At 38.0% G+C, this 25,582-nt stretch overlaps 1 protein-coding gene across 4 annotated transcripts in view; it reads right to left on the bottom strand.

Annotated features, from left to right (window-relative positions):
- Positions 1 to 1,669: 1,669 nt before the first annotated feature.
- The window catches only part of OCA2 (OCA2 melanosomal transmembrane protein), a 209,544-nt gene continuing 185,631 nt past the window's right edge, over positions 1,670 to 25,582 (bottom strand). For 2 of the 4 annotated variants that reach the window (XM_081947658.1, XM_081947657.1), the window contains exon 25: positions 1,670 to 2,697. In XM_081947658.1, coding sequence (XP_081803784.1) covers positions 2,613 to 2,697 — 85 coding nt within the window. In that variant the 3' untranslated portion in view covers positions 1,670 to 2,612. Of the gene's footprint in view, positions 2,698 to 12,606; positions 12,707 to 22,945; positions 23,065 to 25,582 lie in introns of those variants that run through there. The other 2 variants (XM_081947660.1, XM_081947659.1) reach the window with 2 other exon arrangements.

Genomic DNA, 25,582 nt, shown 5'->3' on the forward strand with positions numbered 1-25,582 from the left:
ACAGAGAGGAAGGTGTGGAATTTAAATATAAATTCACATTTAACTGATAGATGGAAAAGGTAACAAAAAGAAGCAAATAAATCACTTTACACAGAGGACAAGCATTGGATCATGAGAACTGTCTTCTTGAATCCCCTAAAGAACACATTCATTTACACCATTCTATCTGTTTGTTTGCATCAACATATGTTCACTTCACAGAAGGGTATGGCAATGTGTCAACAATCATATTAAATACATTATTCCAAAATTAAATTTCCCAAACTCATTTCCTCATCATAGTTATATGCATTCATAAGTTCATGGACTTTAGCAAAATAATAAAGGTAGTCTCTTTTAGATGGCATTGAATGAAAATCTCAATGGCTCAAATAGCTGTTTACGAGCAGTATTCAATCATTGTATTTATTATTATTTGCTTGTACGAATTGTTTTTATATGTGTTTTAGTCTTGTACATTGCGAGCTGTCTAGAATTTCTGACATAAATGCCTGTGTGTGTGTGTGTGTGTGTGTGAGAGAGAGAGAGAGAGAGAGAGAGGGAGGGAGGGAGGGAGGGAGGGACGGACAGAGACAGAGACAGAGACAGAGAGATGAAATATGCATTGCAGCATTGTAATGCTATATTCACTATTATATACTTTCATGAGACACTATGATGTACATGTGAAAAGGTGGAGGATGTGATGCCATAAGACATTTATTATCAACCTAGTGCCATGTGGGTAGGAATGGTTACCTATAATAAGGTCATAAGAGTCAGTAGACACAATCCAAAGAACAATCTTCATATAGGGAAAAGTACTTATTACAATACAATACTGTTTTATTACATCATGGAGATGTTAGTACTACTTAAGAGCCAAGTCACATTTTAAATGGAACAGGCAGTCAGAAAGCCAAACTATTGAGTCCTAGGGATCAAAGAGATAGCAACTCTACCTAGATTTGGAAAGTAGATATGAGAGCATAATAGATGGACTGCTTCAATCTATGGGTATCATTCTTTACTTCTATATTTACAAACTCTTTCCATAAAAATACCTTGGAAAAATATTCTAATTAGTTTGCCATTCTGTCCTGCTTAGCTAGAGCAACAATAAGCAAGCATGAATCCTTGATCACTAAATATATTAAAATTAAACTGTTTACACTTAGCCTTAGATAAATACCCATGATAATTGTCCAAAATGTAGCTCATTTTATTTGTACATATGCATTTGAGTGAATAACAATTCTTCTGAAACTGGTAGAAAACTATGAGCCACATTAAAAGGGATAATTATTCAATTTCAAATAATCACTGTTTATTTTAAAACAATGAAGTACTTTCATTATGCAAAGTGTCCCTATTTACTTATTTATCACAGCAAGCATAAGGTGAATATCAGCAGTTTACACTACAAATTGCTAAACATATCACCAAGACAAAAGAAAGTTCAAATGAGAAACAGAAAATATCTGCAGTAGCAAGATTTTTACACATGACTATAGACAAAATTTAGCAATCCAAAATTTCAGGAGAAAATATAATCCCAGGTACATTCAAGCTTCAATTAATAGATTATTATGAAATTATGTATATTTATTTGAGCATTAATTAATAAACCTCCCTCCCTCGAGAGTGTTTTGGGTGAACCATTGCAGAAAGGTTTATCATTGCTGCATAATGATATTTACAGAAAATATAGACCTAGCATTTATTCAGCTTCATTACCCACAGGCATATTTTTTAAAAGGTAATGTTTAAATCTCTGGTAAATCAAATTACCTCACCAAATTATAATTTTGGGGAAGTGAAAAGTTGCCCTGGAATACATTTCACCTAGCCGTAACTATTATCAAGAAGTCCATCTGGAACACATCAGAGAAACATTGAATTAGGACCTGAGCACATTATTCAAAAGGATACATGGCTTTTGTTCATTTCTGCCTTTTAAAACTGGAGAGCCCAAATTAATATATCAAAGGGAAGGATTTTAATCTACTTTTGATATGGCAGTTTCTTTACTGTGCTATCAGCCCTCCTGGGTAAGTCAAACAGGAAATATTACTACTTTATTGTAATGCTACATTAACAGAATCTTGCAAATCTGAAGGCACAAACTTCCTGCAAACACTTTGGACTGCTTGACCCATTAGTGTGGGTCCTTTGTATGTTTGCCTTTATGACTATTAAGCCATTGGGCTGTCCTTCCTCTCTTGTCTGATTGTTTCCTAGGCAGCATCTCTTCCTTCCTTTTCTCATATCCCATTTCATCTACAAACCACAATTTTTCCAATTGCAGTATAAAATAGTACAAATTCTTCAAAGTTTGACATGGGAATCATAGAGCTATCACCTCTTAAGTAAAATTATGGTGACTTGCATTCCATGTGGTTCTATTTATCTCAGTTTCAATACGGAGCATAGACTCAAAAAAAATTTCCTACCAAAATCAATGCTTTATTTCATTCAGAAACTAGATTTTTTGCATATGATGGAAAGGCAAATTGGAGCATATTTTTTTTAAAAAAAATCTGGTTTTCTTTCGTTGTTCAAAAGATTTAACAAAAGCTGAAAAAGTTTGACAGACTATTTTGTTCATCTAATACATAATCAACATATGGAATTTAAGCCCAACCCAATACAACATGAGCAACAAGAAGATAACACATTCCAATGGTACAGGATATGATGGTCATGGGGAACCCCAACCTAAAAATTAGAAAAAAGAAAGAAAAAAAGGGAGTTAGTGTTTTCTTGTTAACATTCTCATTGAAATTTAGCTATTATTAACAAGTACAATAACAAAGCAATGCCAAGTTAGTGTAATTGATTGATGTGTTACAATTTTATAGATATAATTTACAAATGTATGTGCCTCTAAAATACATCAGACAAAGGAAATTTTCATTATAAAATCCTGCTGAAAATATTAGATTAGAAACTAGTTTCAACCATGTATTAAAATGAGACTTAATCATAATAATTTTTGATGGATTATGCCAATACATTGAGTAACAGTTATTTCAATTTTATTTAAATATCTAGAGTTTCATTCCCCAAGTGCATAAAGGAAGGATATAGTTTGCAGACTGAAGGTGAAAGAAAAAAAATACTTTGCAGGCTATTTTCAGACATTAACTGGAAATCAGAGAGTAAAAATGAAGTCAGATATACCAAGATATGTCTAAAATACTTAACTCCTCTAGAATAGAGTACATTACAACGTATTCTAAGTCTTCTGTATTACTTACTACCAACATGCTAGTGGTATCTGAATATATTTCTACAGTGTTGGCCATAACAATTGAGAGTCGAGGATTTGCCAACAAAGGACCAAATCAGAATATTCATGGCATACTCTCACAAACCCCCACATTATTGACCTAATGTTTCTCAGTAACTTTTCTACCATATGGTAAATTTTGTATGATGTTCCTTTGCAGCAGTGATGGGTTGCAGACGATACGCCCCGGTACGGGCGTATGGGTGCCTGCCAGGAGCACCGGGTACCGTTCTGGTATGGTGCTCTAGAGGGCACACCCACCTGCCCATCCTCCTTACCTGTATTTGAGCTCTTCAGTGCTTCTGTACACGTGCACGGCGCGTATGGTGCCTGTGCAATGCTCCAAGCAGTTGGAGCGTTGCAAAGGCGTCACGGAGGTAAGGACGCATGTGCGCACTGCTTGTGTTCATGTAGTGGATGCCGGGCCTCGTTGCACCGTATCGCTTGCAACGGGATCCGGAACTCATGACTGCTTTGCAGTATAAATTATGATAATAAAAGCAAGTGTCTGCTCTAAATTTAGAAAACTCAGTAGTTCAGAAGTTAAATAACACATCAGAAGGGAGTTCTCCCCCTAAATGATCAGGAGAGTGCACCACAACAGCTGTTTATGTGTCCCATTTTCCTTAAAAGTACTGCAGTTCTATCATGGCAGCCAACCAGCAGGGAATTTTGGAATATTTGCAGCTTCTGATTTTTGGTGGCCTTTTGCTCACAAGCCACCAAACTCTCATCATGCCAAATCTTTAACCTTCAATTTGTTTGTTTCAACTCCTGTCATAGCCTTCCTTCTAGCCACAAGCGGTTAGTTAGTCTCTTCATTCATCTTCATTCTAACCCCCAGACACATCCTGTACCTGATCTCAGATAGAAATGTTCAAATCACTGCCTAATTATAGACAAGACTCTTTTAACTCCTGCCTGTTAAGCATTTTGTCTCTGCTCTCAATTTGCTATGTAGAAAACTACATTGAAAACCTTGCCAGATTTCTTTTTTAAAAAGATGAATGACACCACTTACATTTATCCACCTATTTTTTTAATAAGAAAAATAAAAGAAACCTTAGGAGATTAGTTTCCTTATTAAAACTTATCTGTATGTTCTACTACTTTAAACAAAGCAATTATCCAAGTAACTTTTAAAGCCTCTTTGGACAGTTGTTCCAATACAGCAGAGCTGGAAGCATGGACCAGATGAGTATATATTACATTTCTACTAATTTAATTGAAATACAGAAGCTCAAACATTTTAAAATTAAAAAGCTAATTTATTTTTTAAAAGCCAGAAAAAAATTCAAATACGTTCGTATAGGAAAACAGCACTTTCTAAACTGTATTTGCAGTTAGCAAATGCACCTAGTAGAAAAATGTCCCAGTTACATATATCATGGTTGGAGACATTAGCAATGTGTTATTCATGTATCTAGAGGTAAGCCTGGGATCAAGGGTCTGGGATCTCCTCTGGAATTCTTAAATTGGCCTTCCATCTGATTTTACTCAAAACATATTTATCATCACTTTCTTCAGCCCTGCAATAAAGTAGTAGATAAATAATAAATAAGTGACCTTTTGTTTATATCATGGGCTGGAATCGCAGTATCATTGCTTTAGCCTTTGTCTATAAACAGAGTTAGGACCCAAAGCTATTAAAGTTATTGTGGATCATGAGGCAGAATATCCCACAAGTTCTTTTCCCTTCCTCCTTTTGCAGTAAAGATTCAGTAATATTATAAAATAAGCAACCATTTTATATGCGCACATAACACCTCAAATCTGTTGTCTGAGACAGACGTCCTTTTTACCTAATGATAGTATATATTTGCAGGCAATGATCAGATGAGACATTAATCAGTGTTGCATTCTTTCTACAGACTGGATATTTTTACATCTAGCTGTTTTCCAAAGCATTGACATCAATTCCCAGAATTTTTGATCCTATGCCTGCTATTTGGAAAAGTTGGGTGTTGAAATTGACACCTCTGGAAATTTCCCAGGTTGAGAAACACGAATGTAGTCCATTACTGCTAGATTCATAGCAGCCTCCGATAGATACAAACAGGGAAACGTTTCCTGGTACTTAACTGGGGGGGAAAAGCAGGGAGGATTGAAACTGAGCCTTTACATTGTGCTCTGATCCCTTCATCATGCTGTATGTGTATACAGCCTAAAAGTGACAAGCTGCTGCAACTGTGTTTTTAAGTTAAGTATTATCTTACATACATAACTCTTCACAATCGGTTCGCCTCCTAAAAACAGTCTGAAATAGCATGGAATTCTTCAATTACTTTTAATTATCTCATAGGTCACCTGAATGATAAGGGGAGAAAAGACAATACAATCTCAGTCTATTGCTATTGCATCCGCTGTTTATACCTTCTGTCCTCATGTTCCTCTGGCTTCATGGATTTTTCTAATGATTTATAAGCAGTTGACAAAAGGGCTTTTTCAGTCTAATGAACTTTAAACTGTCTCCACCAACAAGTAGATTTTTTACCCTTATGTCTGAGTCAACTGAAAACAATAATATCATGAAATTTTGTTTGACCATGGTTAGGTTAGGTTAGGTTAGGTTAGGTTGGTTACAGGAAGTGAAGGACCCTGCATGTATTTGAGTCTACATCTCAAAGAGAATGCCAATTCGTGCTCACTTTTTCTCATCCACTGCAGAACCTCAGTCAACCCTTTGTCCTAATAATAATTGGGGCAGGTGTGGAATTTAAATATAAATTCACATTTAATTGATAGATGGAAAAGGTAACAGAAAGAAGCAAATAAATCAGTTTACACAGAGGACAAGCATTGGATCATGAGAACTGTCTTCTTGAATCCCCTAAAGAACACATTCATTTACACCATTCTATCTGTTTGTTTGCATCAACATATGTTCACTTCACAGAAGGGTATGGCAATGTGTCAACAATCATATTAAATACATTATTCCAAAATTAAATTTCCCAAACTCATTTCCTCATCATAGTTATATGCATTCATAAGTTCATGGACTTTAGCAAAATAATAAAGGTAATCTCTTTTAGATGGCATTGAATGAAAATCTCAATGGCTCAAATAGCTGTTTACGAGCAGTATTCAATCATTGTATTTATTATTATTTGCTTGTACGAATTGTTTTTATATGTGTTTTAGTCTTGTACATTGTGAGCTGTCTAGAATTTCTGGCACAAATGCAGGCAAAAAAATAAAACATTCAACTGTATGAGCCTGCAGTCACCCATGGCTCTCTAACAATCTGTCATGTACAACCTTTAAACATTAAGTGGACTCTGAGTTCAGGAATGACAACATGGGTTCTTATAATTTTTTTCATAGGAAATCGGACCTCCTACTAAACTAGCAAGAAAAAGGAGAAAGGCAGAGACTTTAAAAGAACTCTAGGAAGGAAGAAAGAAGAGTATTTCAGGATTTCATGTAGATGAATTGTCCAACACACAATTGGCTCTTGTGGTTTGCTTGTTCCCAGAAGATCCTGGGTGAAGCAGGGAGAGACCCGAAGAGCCATGAAAGAATAAATGAACTGCCATGGGACAAACCTATCCTTCACAGAAAGTTTCCATGAAGGGTTGAAGACAAAGAAGTCAGCAAGAGAGAACTAGAATGTTAACTAGCATAATTATCAGCGAACTGAGAAAAATAGTTGCAGCTATTGGGAAAAATAGCCTCCTTCTCACCCCATTTCCCTCATGCATTCATATGTTCACTCAAAACTTAATCACAAGCAGCCAAGCTATTGTTGCTACTGCCTGGATAATTGAACCTGGTATTTTCAAGAATATGCTATTGTGCAGAAACCACCTCACTCTACTCAGGCTCTCTACTGACAAAAGCAAATGCTAGGTCAGAGTGGGAAGATGTACTGTATGAAGAAGGTACATGATAAGCAAGTCACAGACAGGGAAGTAGAGGCAATATCTGGAGATTGGCAGTTGTTAAAAGCGAGCAATAGGACCATCATTAAACTGCCAGGATCACAGCGAGTCACTTATCCTGGTGGAAGATCTGCTTGGAGCTTCGCCAAGAGGTTGGTAGCAATTAGAAAACCAACCACACTGAAGTAGCTCCTTATCCCAACAACTATAAGAACCTTTGGAAGGAGGCAACGGTTGTATGCTATTTTACAGTTGTATGTTATAATTATTATTAAAGACATATTTACGTGACATACTCATCTCTAAATGGGAAGTACAGATAAAACACAAGTATAACATTAGTCCCATTTAGTCAAAACTGGAGACTACACACATAACATGGTACACTTCACCAAGATGTTTTACTTTAGTATTAGAGAAGTAATTTGTTTTATAATGCCTGGCAGCTGCTCCCAACTCAGGCTACAATAACAGAATACTGCCTAGAATCAAAGCTAAAGGATTGTGCTGCTTTGTTTGTTGACACAAGTAGTCTTTCATAGGCTGTGTCCTAAATCAAAATCCTCAACACCCACAAATCTCAGTGGCATTTCCCCTTAAAAATCACGAAACCTGCCCCTCCCATTGTGAAAGCACACAATTATTACTTCTTCTTTTTAACACATGCATAAGAACATACACACTTCCTTTGTCTCAAATCCTTTCCCCTCCGATCTGTTCTCCCATTAACTGCTGATCTATTTCTTTTGATTAGTTTCTTCTGCCCATCCTCTTGGCTTTGTAAATCCTCAGGAATGAAGGAGAATATACATGTCCCAGGATAAAGTTGCTGGATCCAATCTGGGTCAGTCACTGGGTCTCCCCCATCTGTCCCTCAATTTTCTTCCTATTGACTTTGTTTCTCAGTGGTTTTTGAAGGCTTCCTCCTGCTGACTTTTCTGCTCCCCTACCCAAATCACCCAGCCTGCAATTAAACAGCTTCCCAGGTTTGGATTTCTTTGTTTTCAGATTTAACTAGGGGGCTAGGCTGGAAAGCAGAAAAGACCCTGAGAAAACAGAGCAAGGAGTGGCAGCTGTAAGTATTCATTATGTCAACTGTTTTTACATTATGAAGAGGGATATGTAACAAATTGAGTTTTAGTTCCAGTTTAAAAGGTATTAATTCCCCAACATCACCCATCTTTATTAATTATATAACCTTTTAATAAAGCACCAAACATAAACATTGTCGAAATCTTCATCTAAAGCATATATACAAACATATTTTCAAACCATCATCTTCTTCTATGTTAGAAGATCCTGCATTCCCTCTAATTCTGTGTGATACCATATAATGCTAAAGCTTCCTTCTGATGCAACATGAAAATAGCTATGAATTTTCTATATTTGCATAAAGATGCCTGTGACCTTACTTTTTAGTTACCATACTAGTTAGTGAGGAATTGAAATTACAGGATGAAACCTATAATCCTGTTTTGTTCTGAATGCTAAAATTACAAGAGTCACTTCTTATTTTTCTCCCCCTTGAACCTCTGCCCACTTTCTTCATGCAGCTGCTCTCAATTAAAAAATTCTTATACTAGTAGGAAATGGTGGGAATCATTCTCAAGGCAGACAAATTAAAAGCTTGGTTAATTTATTTCTGTATGAAATCTGGACCCTTCCCCCAACAAAATGCACACTAAACATTTTCCTTGACCTTCTAGAGAAAGCACAATAAGCATCTCCCCTGGCAGCCATTGACCTTGGGGCAGGATAGCTTCATGGGTATCTTTTCTGCTGATGAAAAAGCCTTTTTGTCTAGTGCCAGAACTTGGCATTTCAAGGTGACAATGTTTGAAAGGCCTTTTTTCATTAGATATTTCTGTTACTTGAGCGATCTGGCAATCTCATTTCACCCTGTATCTCCATGCTTTTCTCCTGCTCCAAGGCCATGATTTACACAGCCATTTCCTAGACCACAAAACACTTGATTTTTTCATACAGAATGGCATATTCGAGACACCTTTGGCTTAGCAACTTGTGCAGTCGCCACACAAAGGAATGGATTCTACTAAGGGTCTATGGGCAGGGAAAGCACAAAGCCTAACCCCAACTCTATAAAACTGCCATGGGTTTCTAGTTTCCAACATGGCAAATCAGAAAAGAAGACAATTAGGAACAATGCCTTGTTACTTTGTGTAAAATACTGTGAGGACAGATGAGGCGCAGAGAGCTGAGGTAACAAAGAACAGTGTTTATTAACAAGAATTAGGTAAGAAGACAACTATATACAATTCAGCACCATGCCCTGCTGGACAGCTATTTATACAGGAGCTGACAAGCAGGGCAGCCAATAGCAAACAGCAGAAAAGCCAGCTTCTAGCCAGGCACGCCTTAGCCAATAGGAGCGAGCCTTCGGTTGCCGGGCTGTCAGTCATATGTTGAGGACTTGCGACAGGTCGTAAGTCGAGGACCCATGACCGGTTGCAAGTCGAGGATACAACACTTTGTAACAATGTATTCTTCATAGGGCTGCCTACGAAACATGTTCAAAAGTTATCAAAGTGTGCATGACAAAAACAAAACACTCTTTAAGGAGATTTTAGAGACCTTAGAATCATAAAAATAACATTTTTGAATTTTGACAATTTAGGTTGACAAATTTGTTGTATAATACAAAACCTAACCAGGGCAATAGAAAATGATTATGTTGTTGGTTTGAGCTTTGAGCTTGGTGATTTGGTTGCAAATGTTTTGTCCCCATTTGAGGAGATTGTGATTGTTTTGGATTGTGCTTGTCTGGGAGAGCCCTGGCCTTTAAATACCTTTCTGAGTCCTGGTCTGATTTCGGGTCATGTGATTGGCTGGCTGTAGTTGCTGAGCCATAGTCCTTGGTTATAAGTACGGTCTGTGTGATATAAATTAATGCTGGTGGTGTTGTTTAGATGTCTTCTGATGATGTCATGGTCTGGTTTTGGGTTGATTTGATTGGCTATGTGTCATGTGGTCCAATTTCTTGTGATCTGTCAATTTATAATTTTGTTTGTAGCATATCTGTTCGTTGGTCTTTAAATGCTGCCTTCGGGATCATGGTTGATGTTGTTCTTTTGTTCTAAATGGTTGGTAGATTGGGTTGATGTCAATGTGTCTGTTTATTGATTTTTTGGTAGAAAACCAGGCTTCCTGGAATTCACTTTCTCTCCTTGACTTCGCCTGTGGTCCCGGTTAGATCCTGAAATCAGATCAGGACTCAGAAAGGTATTTAAAGGCCAGTGTCTGTCAATAAACAGACAAGCACAAGCCAATGTACACTGAAGATGTCTCCTCGAATGGGGACAAAATGGTGGCAACGAAATCACCAAGCTCGTAGATGAAACCAACACCATAACTACCAACCTAAGCTACTAATATTCAAAGACATTAAAAAATGATGCTAGAGGAAATGCACTTCTATTTCAGTCTTTCTACTTTAGGAAGCATTGTAAGAATCAAACTATAATGAAAAGTTAAATATATTCTATTTAAGATGCATAGTTTTTAAAAAAGAAAAAAGGTGCTCTTTGTACAGTGACCACATTTGGGACTCACAACTGTGTTATGAAGCAAAGTGGTCACTAGATGGAAAATCAGATGACCATGACTGTGCTTTTCTTTTTCCCACTCCTTCACTTGTTGAAATACTAACCCTTAGCCAGCTTGCAGCTACTAACTGTAACTGACAAGACTCATCACTTACTATACCTCTTGTTTTAGTTTTTCTCCTAATAACTTTACTTCAGTTTGCCTTTTTCTCCACTTCCCCACTCTTTGAAATGCTCTCCAATCACTGGGATAATTAGCAAGAAGCAAATTAATATTTACATTCATTGGAAAGCAGACATGCTCAGAGATGAGAACCATGAGCATCCCACATTAATAGTCTCGTGAATTTCCTGCTGCATGTCTGCTTACTCTCTTGTAATTCCTTCCTCTCCAGTCTCTCCACTCAATGAGGGAGGGAGAAAAAAGCAGATGAGGCTGAAGAGATTGCCTAAATTGCTTGGGTTCTGTTTTTTCCCCTCCTGGTAGAGTGGACAGATTGCTTAAACAATTGAGGAGAGAGAAAAATTACACCATAATGTTTCCATAGCACTCTCAGAGCTGCTGACACCTCCATATTCCTTTCAATGTGTTCCCTATTGTTGCCTGCTTATTCTGTTGTAATTCCTTCCTCTACAATTTCTTCGCTTTGCAAGAGACAAAAAAAAAGCAAAACAACAGCTTAGACACCGGGTAACATATATTGACTATAATGGTGTGCATGTGCCTGTGAATTAAGGTTTGCATTTACATTCATCAGGAAGGAAGGAATTACAAAAGAGTAAGCAGGCACACTATGGAGAATGCACATTTAAAAGAATATGCTAATATTCCTTAAGAGGCCAAAAATTAGACTTTAGGATGAAATTAGGGTTAGCCAACACTGCAAGCCTGCTGCAGGATTCTAATAGTGAACTGGCAACAGAGAGAGGGATGGAGGGAGGGAGGGGGAGAGAGAGAGACAGAGAGAGAGAAATGAATGCTATAAAGGTCATAAATGTTGCTCTTGGTTGCAAAGTAACTTACAACCAAGAGACACATTTATAACACAGTTATAACTGCAAATGGTTATTATCCAAGACAGTCATTGAACGAGGGCTGTCTGTATTTTGCTTTATTAAGATGATGGGGTTTTTTTAAATTCTGCAGTATTTTATACTATCAATTTATGTACATCTATAGACATTATAGACAAAATTGTTCATTCACTAATTCTTAGGACCCTGCTTTGCAATTCAAGAATATTAAACAAACATACAGGGCTCTCAAAGTTAAAATGGGTTTACAGTAATTGTTTATAAGCTATTCAAAAGTTAGACAAAGGATAAATATATAATACCTTAACATATATGATGCTAAAATTCAAACATAGCATAAGGCAAGCAAGCTGAAGTCTGATGAATTTCACTTTGAGACATAACTTTAAAAACAAATCAAAACATTGATTATAATATTGGAAACCACAGCTGTTGAATCAAATGATCTTGCTATGAAATTAACATTTGCAGAGCCCATCCAAAGTGAATATATCCAGCAGATATCTGTGAAGTTAAAAATTAAGGCACAGAAAACTGTGATTCCAACAAGTTTACAGAACACAAATTGGATAGTATAACAAATAATCTGATGGAAGTACATTGTAGATTCTCTGAATTAATTTTACAATGTGTTAGCTGGAAATTACACTAGTTGGGAAAAAGTCCTAGAACCCACTGTCTATACTATAAAAGATGAGACCAGGATGACTGTGGCAGATTTGAAGAAGACAGTGAGAGACAGAGGGGTATGGAGAGTGTTGATCCATAGAGTGGCCGCGGGTCAGACATGACTGAATGGTTGACATGGACAAAATTATGATTAGAGCCATTCTCACTAAATACTGTAATTTCCGAAAGGTCTACCATCTTCATAGTATATTTGCCTTAATGCAAATGTCTCTCTTCTGTATTAGCCCTGAAATCTTGCCTTGATCTCTTTGGAGATTCACTTCCTGATCAAACCAATAAACAGAATAGATGATGGTAACAGATGTTCCACATTTTATTCCTCAGTCAAATTATTGGATTTTTTTTTTTAAAAAATCTTTGTTCTTATGAAATTAAATATTGCTGGAGGAAGAAAATATGAAAAAGAATATCAAGACATAATTCATTCACTGCATATCAACATGACGTTTCTAGTTTAGATTTTCCATCACACATACACACAGTTTTATCTCTATGGCTTCAAGGATCCTTCAAACAACTTTTGTACAATAAGTAACTCTCACATTTTGTAAGCAGCATCTACAGTAGAATCCTGTTTTTAAAAGGTTGGCAATCTACAAACCTTGGGTTGTATGTGCCACCCCAGCACGTCAACACCCAGCCTATCTAAAGACAAATCTTCTCACTATTTTTATTTTTATGTTATTTCAGGACTGGAAAATTCAGTGGGAAAGCCAGATGCCTTAAACAAGTTGCTAAAATATTTCAAAGTGCTTTTTTCAAAAGGCAACTGAACTTGTTTTTCCTTGAAGACATTTTGCTTCTCATCCAAGAAGCTTCAACAGTTGAACAACCATGACCTGGATGACTGAACTCCACAATGGATTTTACTAAAGATTCCAATTCCCAGTCTAACAGAAATAGCAACACAATTTAAGTTAACTATTTCTACATATGTACATTGTAAGTCAAAGCTATAATTATGATGGAATCATACTTTTGAATAAAAGAACGATAGTGAGATTAAATAGGTTTCTGTATAGAGTATGTATATGTCTCTGCATGACATACATGCACACATACAGACTACCTACACATGACATACATGCACACATACAGACTACCTACCTAGATAAATTTTTAATTTGTACATTTGTACTTACTTAATTTGTGTATCATCAAAATTTAATATTATTACCATATTAAAGTCTATTGTATGATTTTTATAGAAAAATACATGCGTATTATGTTCAGACTTTACCCACAAAGTTATAATCATTATATGTGACATTATATTGCTTCCAGGCACTTATTCCAGCATAAACATTTTAGTTGACTTTTTAATAAGTCTTGATTTAACCAATTTTTCTAGGAATAACAGTTTCTGCAGTATTCCTGCCTATCAGGCAGATGGTCCAGTTGCTTTTTTTTTTTAAGTATCATCATCATCTTACTGCAAATTATATTTAAACATTTTAACACATATTCTTTTTGTCAACATTTAATTATTGTCATCTTAATTTTAGATTAGTATCTGAAATGATTTGCTTAGACTGATGGCCTTTTGTCACATGCATTTAAACATGATACGAATGTGTACTGACTACCTTTGCATTCTGTCACATTCCTCTGATAGCGCCTTCATCCCCACCTCAGCTATGACCAGAAATTTAAACTACCCATTCTGATTTCACTTTCCATTGAGGATGATCTGCCACACTTCCCATTCCATATTGGTGATGGCACAGTCCTGCATATAATCCTATACAAAGATCTGCATGGGATGGGATGAGCCAGTCATGCTTTGATCAGATTAGGCCACCTCTCTTGTTTTCCAAGAAGTCCTTGACACCTCACAAAAGACACCTTAGCTATGGGGTGCTTCACTGTGCCACCACACCCCACTTATCAGTTGTCTCAAAATCAGTAACAGACAACTATATCCCTGTGTCTAACCACTTCTCAAAATCATCCACAGATCAGAACACTCCCGCCAGCCAGCTGATTTTTGGGTCTCTGCCATGCATGCAGGAGATGTGCGCACATGCACCAGGGGGTTGTGTATAGAGAGGGAAGGGGTTCATGTACACATGCAAGAGGGAGTGGGAGTGCAGGGGTGGGGGTGGGGTGCCCCCATGGCCCTATTCCAGAAGGCTTCAGGGAGGCATGCTAGGCCCATGCATAGGGGGAGCTCAGGGATGGTTGCGTACATGCATGAGGCGGAATGAGCATGGGAGGCTCATTGCATTATTGGTGTGGGCACGTGCCCGCATGTGCAGGGGAGCTCATTGTATTATTGGTGTGGGCACACGTGCATGCACACACGATTTCGGCATGCAAGGAGAAAAATGTTAGCCATCACTGGTATAGACTGCTTTAACATAAGTAGTAGGGAAAAGCTCTTCGTAAAGAAATATTAGCAAAACCTGCTTTATAATTAACTTAGATACATTTAAATCTCAAGATTACAGTTTTTCTTAAAGTTTGATAGAATTAATATCATCAACTAACCATATATTCATCTTCTGAAAAGGAGTCCCACCCAAGGCTCTGATATTCAAAAATTACACCAAAATTTTTTGGAACTTTCTTACTGATCCTATTTGCTCCTGAATCTTTCCCAAAAATACACTAAATACTTCTGACAAATAGAAGGAACTGTATAAAGTTAGCTTTGAGAAAAGCCAACTGTTGAGGGAAGTTGATACTATTGATTTATAGATTAGATTAGATTACTTTAGATTAGATTCCCAATATATATTAAATAATACCATATAAAAATCAAGACTGGTTCTCTTTTCCCAGAGAAATTATGAAATAGTGGGTTTTAGTTATGAAAGACACATTGTAATTGACTCTTAAAACACATATATTCCTAAATCTAAGAGCAATTCAACAATGGATTTAGCTAATAGATTGCTGGGTTTCCCTTCAATGTATGATGTGTTAATTCATTGCAGGGATTGAACTCAATTGCCTCAATATTCTCTTTCAGTAATTCTGTAAGTCCATCCTATTATTCTACAATGAAATCATTGCCTTTAACAAGCAATTCAAATATATACTGTCAAAGATGAGAGCCAAATATTGCTAGAGAATAATAGACTGTTGAATAAACAAATGGTCAGATAGAAGCAGATGCAGGGGACTATCTCTAACATATATTTGAACATATTGCAATTTAGGAGCATAAAGGAAAAGATTTCACAGGAACAAGCAATAAATAAATGGATGTAAACACTGACATTTAAATGTGTTGAGCTAGTCAATAATACTTGGACAAAAGCCCAGGAAGTGTTTAAAATGTAAACAACTCAGCCAATTTACTACTAAATTCAGCTGGATCCAGCATATATTTCCTTTTACCCATCTTACATCACCTTGTGGGCTGGGCCACAGCAAGAAGTCAAGACAAAGTCAATTGCAAATTTTCAACCTATCAGAAAGAAAAAAAATGCAAGTCCCAGAAATAAAAAGGAGATTGGACACTAATAAGGTTAGAAGGATTTTATTGATTGTGGAGATGTTCCTATAGTTGACCTTAGACTTAAAAAAAATGTCTCCAGGACATTAAAAAGTTTTATACAACAAACAAACAAAAGGCCAGAATCTCTGCCATACAAAATTACTAAATAAGCTTTTAAAATGTATGTTAAACTGAAGCAATTTCTCTTGTTATTTCAGAGCTCATCCTACCCCAGTGTTACTTGGTGGGGGGAAGGTTTCGTTCAGGTTCTTGTTTGATAAAATAGTCTCTTTTTTCCAGATCAAAGAATTGTTGTTATTTTCATTTCCCTAGTGCAAAGTCAAAAGTGGAAAATGTCATAGTGGCTTCATAGAAATTATTAGCTTTATGAATCTTATTATTCTCAAGTTCCCAAATCATTCCTGAATGGCCTGGGTGCCAAATACTGTCAGCTGGAGACAATATACTATATATTAAGATGCAGAATGGCAAGTTAAAGTAAGGAAAGCAGATTTCATTTGCAGAAACATTAATCATCTATTAGATTTTTTGAAGTGTATTTTCCTTCAAAGCCAGCTTTGTTAACAAGATGAATTTGGATTGTCAATGAATTAAGAAATAGGATCTCTTCCTTGCCAGATGGACCTTTTAAAATAGGTTAGACAACTTGACATTCAAACAGAAACTGAGGAAGACCACACACAAAAAAGACAAGTTGGGCATTCTAATATTGATTTTGTGCATGGAGCAGGCGACACAGAGAAGCTTGACAAGGTGATGCCACCTGAACTGCCACTCTTGGAGCCAAGAATGAAAGGGGCTTAAGCACCTGCAAGATTGAAGAAGCATATTTCATCCTTTGAAGGCTCTAAGACAGAGGTCCCCAATTCTGGGCTGCAGACCAGTATCAGGCTGTAGCCCATTGGGAACTGAGTTGCGCAAGCAGCAGGCGAGTCCGTGGAGCTTTATTTGCACATGTGCAGGTTTAGGTTACACACACAAAACTACCCCTTTCCACCACCACCATCACCACTGCCGGTTCATAGAGCCAAAAATGTTGGGGACCATTGCTTTAAGATCAATGGGAGGAAAAGGAGTGGCACATATTTTACCCCATTCAACCCCAAATCCAGGAAAAGATTAATTAATTCAAAGATGCAAAAAGATGCAAAGAGATGCAAAGAGAGTTTGTGGTCCATAAGTGACCTCTGCATTTTTTTAATGCTTGTATTTGTCCACTTTTTTCATATGGAATTGGAATGCTGACTAAGTTTTAATGGGATATCTTTACTGTACCAAGATTCAGTACAATCTTTCTGGATTATTAGAGTTTTCTTTGGCCCTTTCGCTCTTGCTGAACCTGAGTTAATGCTTTGACATGATTTGTCCATTATCTGTTTTCATAATTCTCAAACAAATACTCCCCTTTGTGTTTGAACTATTGATTCTGCCAATATGGTTAAAACAGGGAATTTATTATCAAAGACAAACATAAAAGTGTTCTATTTATGTTATTCTGTAGAAGAGGGACTTATGTCTTAGAAACAAATCCTATGTAATACAGCCATGGCCATGAATAACACAGCCCTGGGTGGAAGGGAATGCTAAAGTGAAGAAAATCAGAGGCTACAGGTTCAGATGCTATAATTTCATAATAATCAAAAGAACTCACAATGATTTATCTTCAGGCTTTGTAAGTTTCCAGCTCTGCAGAGACCTAAACAGAGGTACTGGGTATTAGATGTTTTGAAGTTTTGAATCTTGGTGGAATAAGGAACAACCAATGGAAGATTAGTGAGTAAGGAAGCTTAAGCATTCTTTTCTGTGCTTTCTTCAATACAATTCATCTTTTTATCAAGGTACTTTACAAGGGACAAAAGTTCATCAGGGTGCCACTCTTAGATTTCAATATTATTTGCCAGGTAAAAACTGTAACAGATCTGTAAATATTGCTCTGTTCTCAAACTACTGGACAAGCACTAAACTGAGAATATAAGAAGCCAATCAACTGATTATCAGTGAGACCTAAAAAAAAAAGTATTTGCTTTCATGTATATGATGTGAGGACTTCTAACACTGACTTTAATCTTGTTTAACTTTTTTTCTTCCCCCCCTTATGATTACACTGAAATTTACAACTGAAAGGATACTCTTATCTCAAGAAAATTGCTCCCATGTTATAAAACCAAGCAACTAGCCAGATATAGAAATTGATCTTTCTGGTTTTCTCTTTAATCTCACTTTAGGAACTTCTCATTCATCTTGAAACATTTGTGCTGTACCAAATTTAGAAAATGGCTTAGCTAAAAGAAAGGCTTAAAATTCACAGGGAGAGTATCTTTTAACAAAACATTTTGTCTGAAGCATTATTCCTGGGCACCAAGGGAGCTTTTGATGCATCTCCAATTGCATGGCAATGTAATTTATCAAATGTATGACAGATTTTTAGATCTGTATGAACACATAACTGTGTGTACATGAAAACAGATATTCTGTTTTGTACAAGTTCTATATGCCATGCAAGTTGATATAGATATCGGCATATTTACAATATATATTTGTTTTCAAATAGATTTCCCTAGCGACTAGCCCCATCAAAAGTTTTTAACTATTCTTAGTAGCTGCAGCTTGTTCTAAAATATTTATCACTTAAGAAATATACAAGAGCATCAGCTGTCAGGAGATAAATCACACTTCTTCCTCCAACCCCCCATCCTTCCTCAACTGAAGCTAGGAATAGAGAAAGACACGCAGAAAGAGAGCTTAATAAAACATGTGCAGAGTGCTTCTTCTAAGACTCATTTATGGTTAAGCAGATTATTAAAGGCAATTGGGTACAGTTACAAAAGACTGAGTCATATCTCAAGCTTTAATAGGCAGGCAAAATGGTAAGTGAATAAAAATGCATAAAATCATAAGAATCATGTATAGTAAAGTTAAAGTAAAGACGACATATTCTAAACATCCAGTCAATATGTTGCCTTTGATTCATATATAAAGAATGTCAGCCCATCAAGGCTGCCAAGATGAGGAACCCCCACAAGATGACTAGAACTATACTTTAGTGAGACAAGCTATTGTAGTATAACCTTAACAGAGTAACAGAATTGCAAACCTTTGTTTTTCCTTCCCTCCATCTTTTACCTCAGGGAATCAGAGAGGACCAGTCTGAGTTTCTTCCTAACATTTTCCTTGTTTCTTGGGCTCAAAGTATGTTTTTGCACATGTTGCTGTTGTAGCAGTTTCTGAATAAGATCATGTCCCTGAGTTTACCCTTACAATTATTTAGTAAGTAGATCCTCTTGCAACAAGAACTTAATAGTTTTGTGCTCAAGCACATATAAGATACAGAAAGATTAAGCAATTAAATCAGCACTACCATAGATAAAATTGCTCATAGTATATTATATAATTTTAGAATTCCAATCTTAGAAGACTACATTCTTCACTTTCTTTCTTTCCATATATTTAAGTACCACATCTGAAGAATATGTTTGTAACATGGCATGGTGGATGACACCAAACAATGTAATTAAAGGTGGAAGAGACCTCCAATGACAAGATTAGATATTGACGGAGAATAATAGTTTTCAAAATCCTATGCAGAAGCTTTGTTTAGTATTTTAAAAGTGTGTGATATACTTACTAACAGAAGTATGTGGCTTTTTCTAAAGAAAGAATTTTCCCTTCTCTTGTGCTTTTGGGGCATAATACATGACAAAGTGACAAATGGATTCACATGAGTTCCAGTCAAGGGGTACAAAATTCCATGATTAGGTCACTATATGAACAATGTGAGTAGATCAGCCTCTCCATCACTAGGCAGTGAAACTATCTGAATGGTAGATACATTTAATCTGAATATTTAGACCAGCCTGATAAGACAAACCATTTACAGGAAAAAAATAGGAATTTGTTTTATATAAGTTTCATTAGTAGAGGTTAGATGTTATTTATCAACATAATATAGTACAGGTAGTCTTTGCTTAATGACCAATTACACAACAGACTCAAAAAAAGTTATGACATGTCCTTGAATTTACAACTGCTCCCCCTCACCCACCACCCTCGGAGTGATTGCACTTTGAGTGCTTGGCCACAGGCTCCTACTTACGACTAGTTACCGTGTTTCCCCGAAAATACGACATGTCCTGCTAATAAGCCCACGCCTGGTTTTTGAGGTGGGTGTAAATATACGCCCTTCCCCGAAAATAAGCCCAAGTGAAAGGGTGCCATGGCAAGTACAGAAGGAAGCCCTTCCCTTCCCTAGTCACCTCAGCGCTTCTCGGCTCCTTAATTGGATCAGTTGAGCTGATCCGGCTTCCATTCAAAAAACAGCTGATTTGCGGGTGCTGCTCAGGCCGTGGCCTCCGGCAGGTGCGGCTACCTTTGCCATCGATTACGGCCACAAAAGCAGCAGGAGGCCAATAATGCACCCGACGCTCCTCGCCCCGGCCTTCCAAAGGGTACTGTAGCAGCAGCTATCCACAATTTTTAAATCATTATTTCGTCCCGACCCACGTGGCCCAGTGAGCCACGTGGATCGGGACAAAATAAGGGTAAAAAAATTGTGGATAGCTGCTGCTACAGTACCCTTCAGAAGGCCGGCTTGAGTCTCCTGCTGCAAAAGTGGCTCCGCCCGAGACTGCTTTTGGGAGAGGAGGCAAAGGGGAAGCAATCAGCTTCATCTCGCCCTTGCCCTCAACCCCCCCTTCGGCTGAGCTCAAGCAGAGAAGTGGCCCGCAGGGTTTCAGGAGCAAAGTTGAGGCTGACAGGAGTCAGGGCAGGGGGTAAAGTCCAGTGCGGCCCCAGCGCTCTTCTTTCCTTGGAAACGGAATCTTGGGAGTGGGAAACGGCATTCCCAGGAAGGGTGGGTATGTCGGTATGTGTATAAAAAACACAAAGCGGGGGAGCCAACAGCCGCGGATTAAGGAGCTTTGTGAAGCGTTACGTCTACACTCAAAGTTTGGCAAGGAAGGGAGAAGAGATACTTCCCTCTCTTGGCAGTGTTTTGCTTGAAAATATATGAGAATCGGCCAAAGAGAAGGAAGAATGAGACCTGCGAGGAGATACTGCTGCCTGCAGAGGCACAGACAGAGCGAATTTCATTGAAGACTTCTCCGGCCAGCCCACAAGACTATCTGAAGGGGGAGGGGGAGGAGATTTCCTGCACGTTGGCAGCAGCGTCTTCTCACAAGTCTTCTTCTGACATCCCCAGTTGTATGGATTTCCATGCCTTCCTTTATGGGATGTTGCTTCGCCCCTGGGACATCGGGAGAAGCCCTGTGAGGAGACGCCACTGCCAATGTGCAGGAAATCCCCCCCCCGCAGATCATCCTTTAAAAACGTAGTTTCACCAGGATGAAGAGGTGGCTGGAGGTGGCGTTTGCATCGAGTTGGGCTTTCTTTGCAAGGCGGACAATCTGGGGAGCAAGAGATTTAGGAAGCCTGGGCTGGCGTGTGTCCATTTCTCCAGTGAAGCATCTGATTCATCCCCAGGGGTGAACGTTTCACCCTTCGTCATCTCTCTGCCCTGGCTTGGAAGCTGCAGAGGAAGCCTGCTATGCCCGGGGAGGGGAGGGAGAAGTGACAGCAAGAGGAGCACATCTCGCTCCACACCTCTCGCTTCTCCCCCACCCCACCTGCCACCCGTCTCGCTAAAAAGATGGTGGGGAAAGGAAGCAGCCTAGATTCTGTTAGCATTGGGGCGGGGTGGGAGGAGTTGGGCTGCGAGACATGCGTCCTGCCCGAGACTTGCAGCTCCGTCGTGTTCCTTGCTGTTTTGTCCAGGGAAGTTGAACTCGCAAGATTTTTTTTTTTACAGGGTGCTTCCCTGGACAAAACAGCGAGAAACACGACGGAGCTGCAAGTCTTGGGTAGGACACGTATGTCGCAGCCCAACTCCTCCCACCCCGCCCCAATGCTAACAGAATCCAGGCTGCTTCCCTTCTCCACCGTCTCTTTAGCGAGAGGGGTGGCAGGTGGGGTGGAGGAGAAGTGAGAGGTGTGGAGCGAGACCTGCCTTCTCTTGTCGTCTCTTCTCCCCCCCTCGCCGGGCATGGCAGGCTTCCTCTGCAGCTTCCAAGCCGGGGCAGAGAGGAGGCAAAACGCTCACCCCTGGGGATGAATCAGACGCTTGACTGGAGAAACGGCCCAACGCCAGCCCCGGCTTCCTAACTCTCTCACTCCCCAGATTGTCCCCCTCGCAAAGAAAGCCCAGCCCGACGCAGGGCGGTAACAGGACACATCAGAGCAGTGCCGGCCACTCGCTCGGCTGGCGCAAATAAGACCCCCACCCCACCCACCCCCGATAATAAACCCAAGGCCATATTTCGTGGGTCAAAATAAAATAAGCCCCTGGCGTATTTTCGGGGAAACACGGTAGATTCCAGTCACGTGATCACAATTTACAACATTTTTGACATTTTCTGACAAAAAACAGCAAAAATTCCTATTGAATATGGTGAATTTGCTTAATGACCACACAGTTTGATTAATGACTACATGGCTCATTTAACAATCATGGTGACTCACTATACAGCTACTGTAAAAATAGTCATAAAATCAAGTTGCATCACACGATAACCAGTTTAGATGGTCACAATGGCTTACACCCAAAATTTCAAAATTCCAATTATGGTATATAGCCGAGATGGTGAACCTATAGCACACGTGCCAGAGGTAGAACGCAGAGCCCTCTCTGTGGGCATGTGTGCCATTGCCAGCTGCTCTTCTGGTTTCCAGCATGCGCATGCACATCAGCCAGCTGGTCTTCCAGCACGTGCAAAGACCAGCTGGCCAGCGCACATGTACACAGCAGAAATGCAAATACCAACTGAGTAACTCAATGCCAAAAAGGTTCGCCATCACTGGTGTATAGAATAGAATAACACAGTTGAAAGGGACTTTGGTGGTCTTCTAGTCCAACCTTCTGCTCAGGAAGGAAACCCCATATCATTTCAGACAAATGGTTGTCCAATCTCTTCTTTAAAACTTCCAGTGTTGGAGAATTCACAACTTCTAGAGGCAAGTTGTTCCACTGGTTAATTGTTCTGTCAGGAAATTTCTTCTTAGTTCTAGGTTGTTTTTCTCCTTGATTAGTTTCCACCTACTGCTTCTTGTCCTGCCCCCAGGTGCTTTGAGAATAGCTTGACTCCCTCTTCTTTGTGGCATCCCCTGAGATAACAGAACACTGTTATCATGTCACTCCTAGTCCTTCTTTTCATTAAACTAGACATATCATCAAATGATGATATCATTAAACTAGACATGGTCAACAAGTGAGGATTATCTCTAATGTATTTCTCCATCACCAAGTAATTGAAATATCCATGCCAATTTATTTCATATGTTGGATTATGTCTTTCCTTTAGCTTAGTGATTCTCAATCTTAGCAAATTTAAGACATGTGGACTTAAACTTCCAAAACTGCTATGCTAGAGAGGGAATTCTGGGAGTTGAAGTTCACACATTTTAAATTTGCCAAGGTTGAGAAAGACTGCTTTAGCCAAAAGATGTCAAAGGCTTGGAAATTTTAAGCAACTGTGGCTTCCCTCCTGCATTCCCTTCCACAAACCTCCTCCGAAGAAATAGGGAATCTTCTAGAATGGTGTTTCTCAATTTGGTCACTTGAAGATATGTAGATTTCAATTCCCATAAATCTAGGCGTTGAAATCCACACATCTTCAAGTGGCCAAGATGCGAAACACTGCTCTAGAAAAGACAGAGCAGCACAGCAGGCTATAGAAAGAAACCAAATAACTAAACATTGCCCTCATCCTATAAAATATTTAAAGGTAATTGTGCTTTGCAATTATCTTTAATATTTTATAAACTGGAATAAGGGATATAAAAGAAACATAAGAAAGTGAAAATGCTGCTGTTGCTGACCTAATTTCAATATAGAAAGAATTATTAGCCTGAGATAGTAAAGATGTCAACAGGAATTCTTATGAAATGTAGATACTAAAAATTTGGAAATCACACTCCAAAATTACTAGCTTTTGGAATTAGGAATAAAAATAACTTGGAATATATAATTAATAAGAATCTTTGTCTAAGTAAAATTACATGCAAAATGTACTTATAGAGTGGTCTTTATTTATGCGTATAACAATTCTGTGGATAATGAGATCAGAAACTCATCAGATGAAATAAGAAATACTGGTAACAGAAATCAGTTTAAAATAGCAATGCTGTGGCTATAAATAGTTTTAGATTGGAATAATACAAATATTTTTTTTATTCTTCATAACATAGTATTATTAAGTTCCTACCTCTTGCTAGCACATCCAAGTTCTGCTTATTCCTAAACCCAACAATCATCTTCAACACGTCATCATATCAGTCTATATTAGTGTAAATCAGTTTAAAACTTACTGCCTTATTGGTTAATAGATTAAATACATTTTAAGTGATTACTTTGGGGGGGGGGTCAATATAGGTATTTACAATTTAATATAATAGATTCTGTCAGAAAGTATTAAATATAGTATATTATAGTAAAAATGACAGAATTACCCCATGACTTCTCTGCTAACTTCAAATGTCTTTAAAATATTTGATAGAGTGTAAAGTTGTTGTTGTTTTAATTAGAAATGGGATTTGAACACTTCATCAGTATAATTATTCAGTTATATTCAACACCACCAGCAGTAATTAGCACTAATGGATTAAATGTGTGTCTTTCAAATAAATGGAGCCAAAAAAGATGCCCGCTCTCATTATATATTTGACTTCATTATATAAAGTATGTTGTAGCCCAGAAGATTAGGAAGAATATGAATACTGAAAGAGTTAATATAAAACAAAACATCAGTAATAAATATTTTTTGCAGATGATATGCTCATTTCCTTAAACATCCAAATTGAAATATATCTTAATTGCAATTTTAATTAAGTTCCATGAAGTAATATATTTGTAAGTTAGCTTTGATGTATCTTCCACTGTGTTAATTAACATCCACATACTATCATGGAAAGTAACAGCTTCAAAAGTAACATAGCTCTATATTGATTCACATGCATAGAGATACTTAAAAATAACTACTTCAAAGCCTAGGCCAACTAAGAATATAATTTTGACTTTGTCCTGAAAGTCTTTTATTATTCTTGCTGAGTACAATAATTGCATTTCTTATAATTTTCTGGTTTTCATATCGCTTTATATTACACGCTTCTTGGTTTCATATATGACAAAAATGTTTTAATTTTGATTACTTGAGGAATCATCTCACCCCAGTGGGGCTGGCCCACTCCACCCCTGTTGGCAGAGGAGACATGCTATGGGCCCTGTCAGTCAAGCAATTCTGGCTGGTGGTGTCCAGAAGAAGAACCTTCTCTGCTGTGGTTCCTGCCCTTTGCAAACTCTGACTCCCCTGAGGTGAGATTGACTTCCACCCTCCTGACCTTCCACAAGAGTCTGAAGACCTGGCTCTGCCAGATGGCTTGGGGACCCAAAAGGGAAACATCACTTTGGAGGAGATTAATTAAGAGGCACACACATCCTGTCCCCTCCCTCTCCATCTTTTAATTATAATTTTATTTCAATTGTGATTTCCATTTTTATTGCTTTATAAATATTTATCTCTTGGAATTTTAATATTTTAATGCTGTAAACCACCCATTTCGATACGAGATGGGTAGCAAATAAATTTAATAAACAAAAATAACTAAATTAAGACAGGTAGTTAAA

Source organism: Natrix helvetica, assembly GCF_964273705.1.
Source record: "Natrix helvetica genome assembly, chromosome: 3".
In the NCBI taxonomy this organism is placed as follows: Eukaryota; Metazoa; Chordata; class Lepidosauria; order Squamata; family Natricidae; genus Natrix; species Natrix helvetica.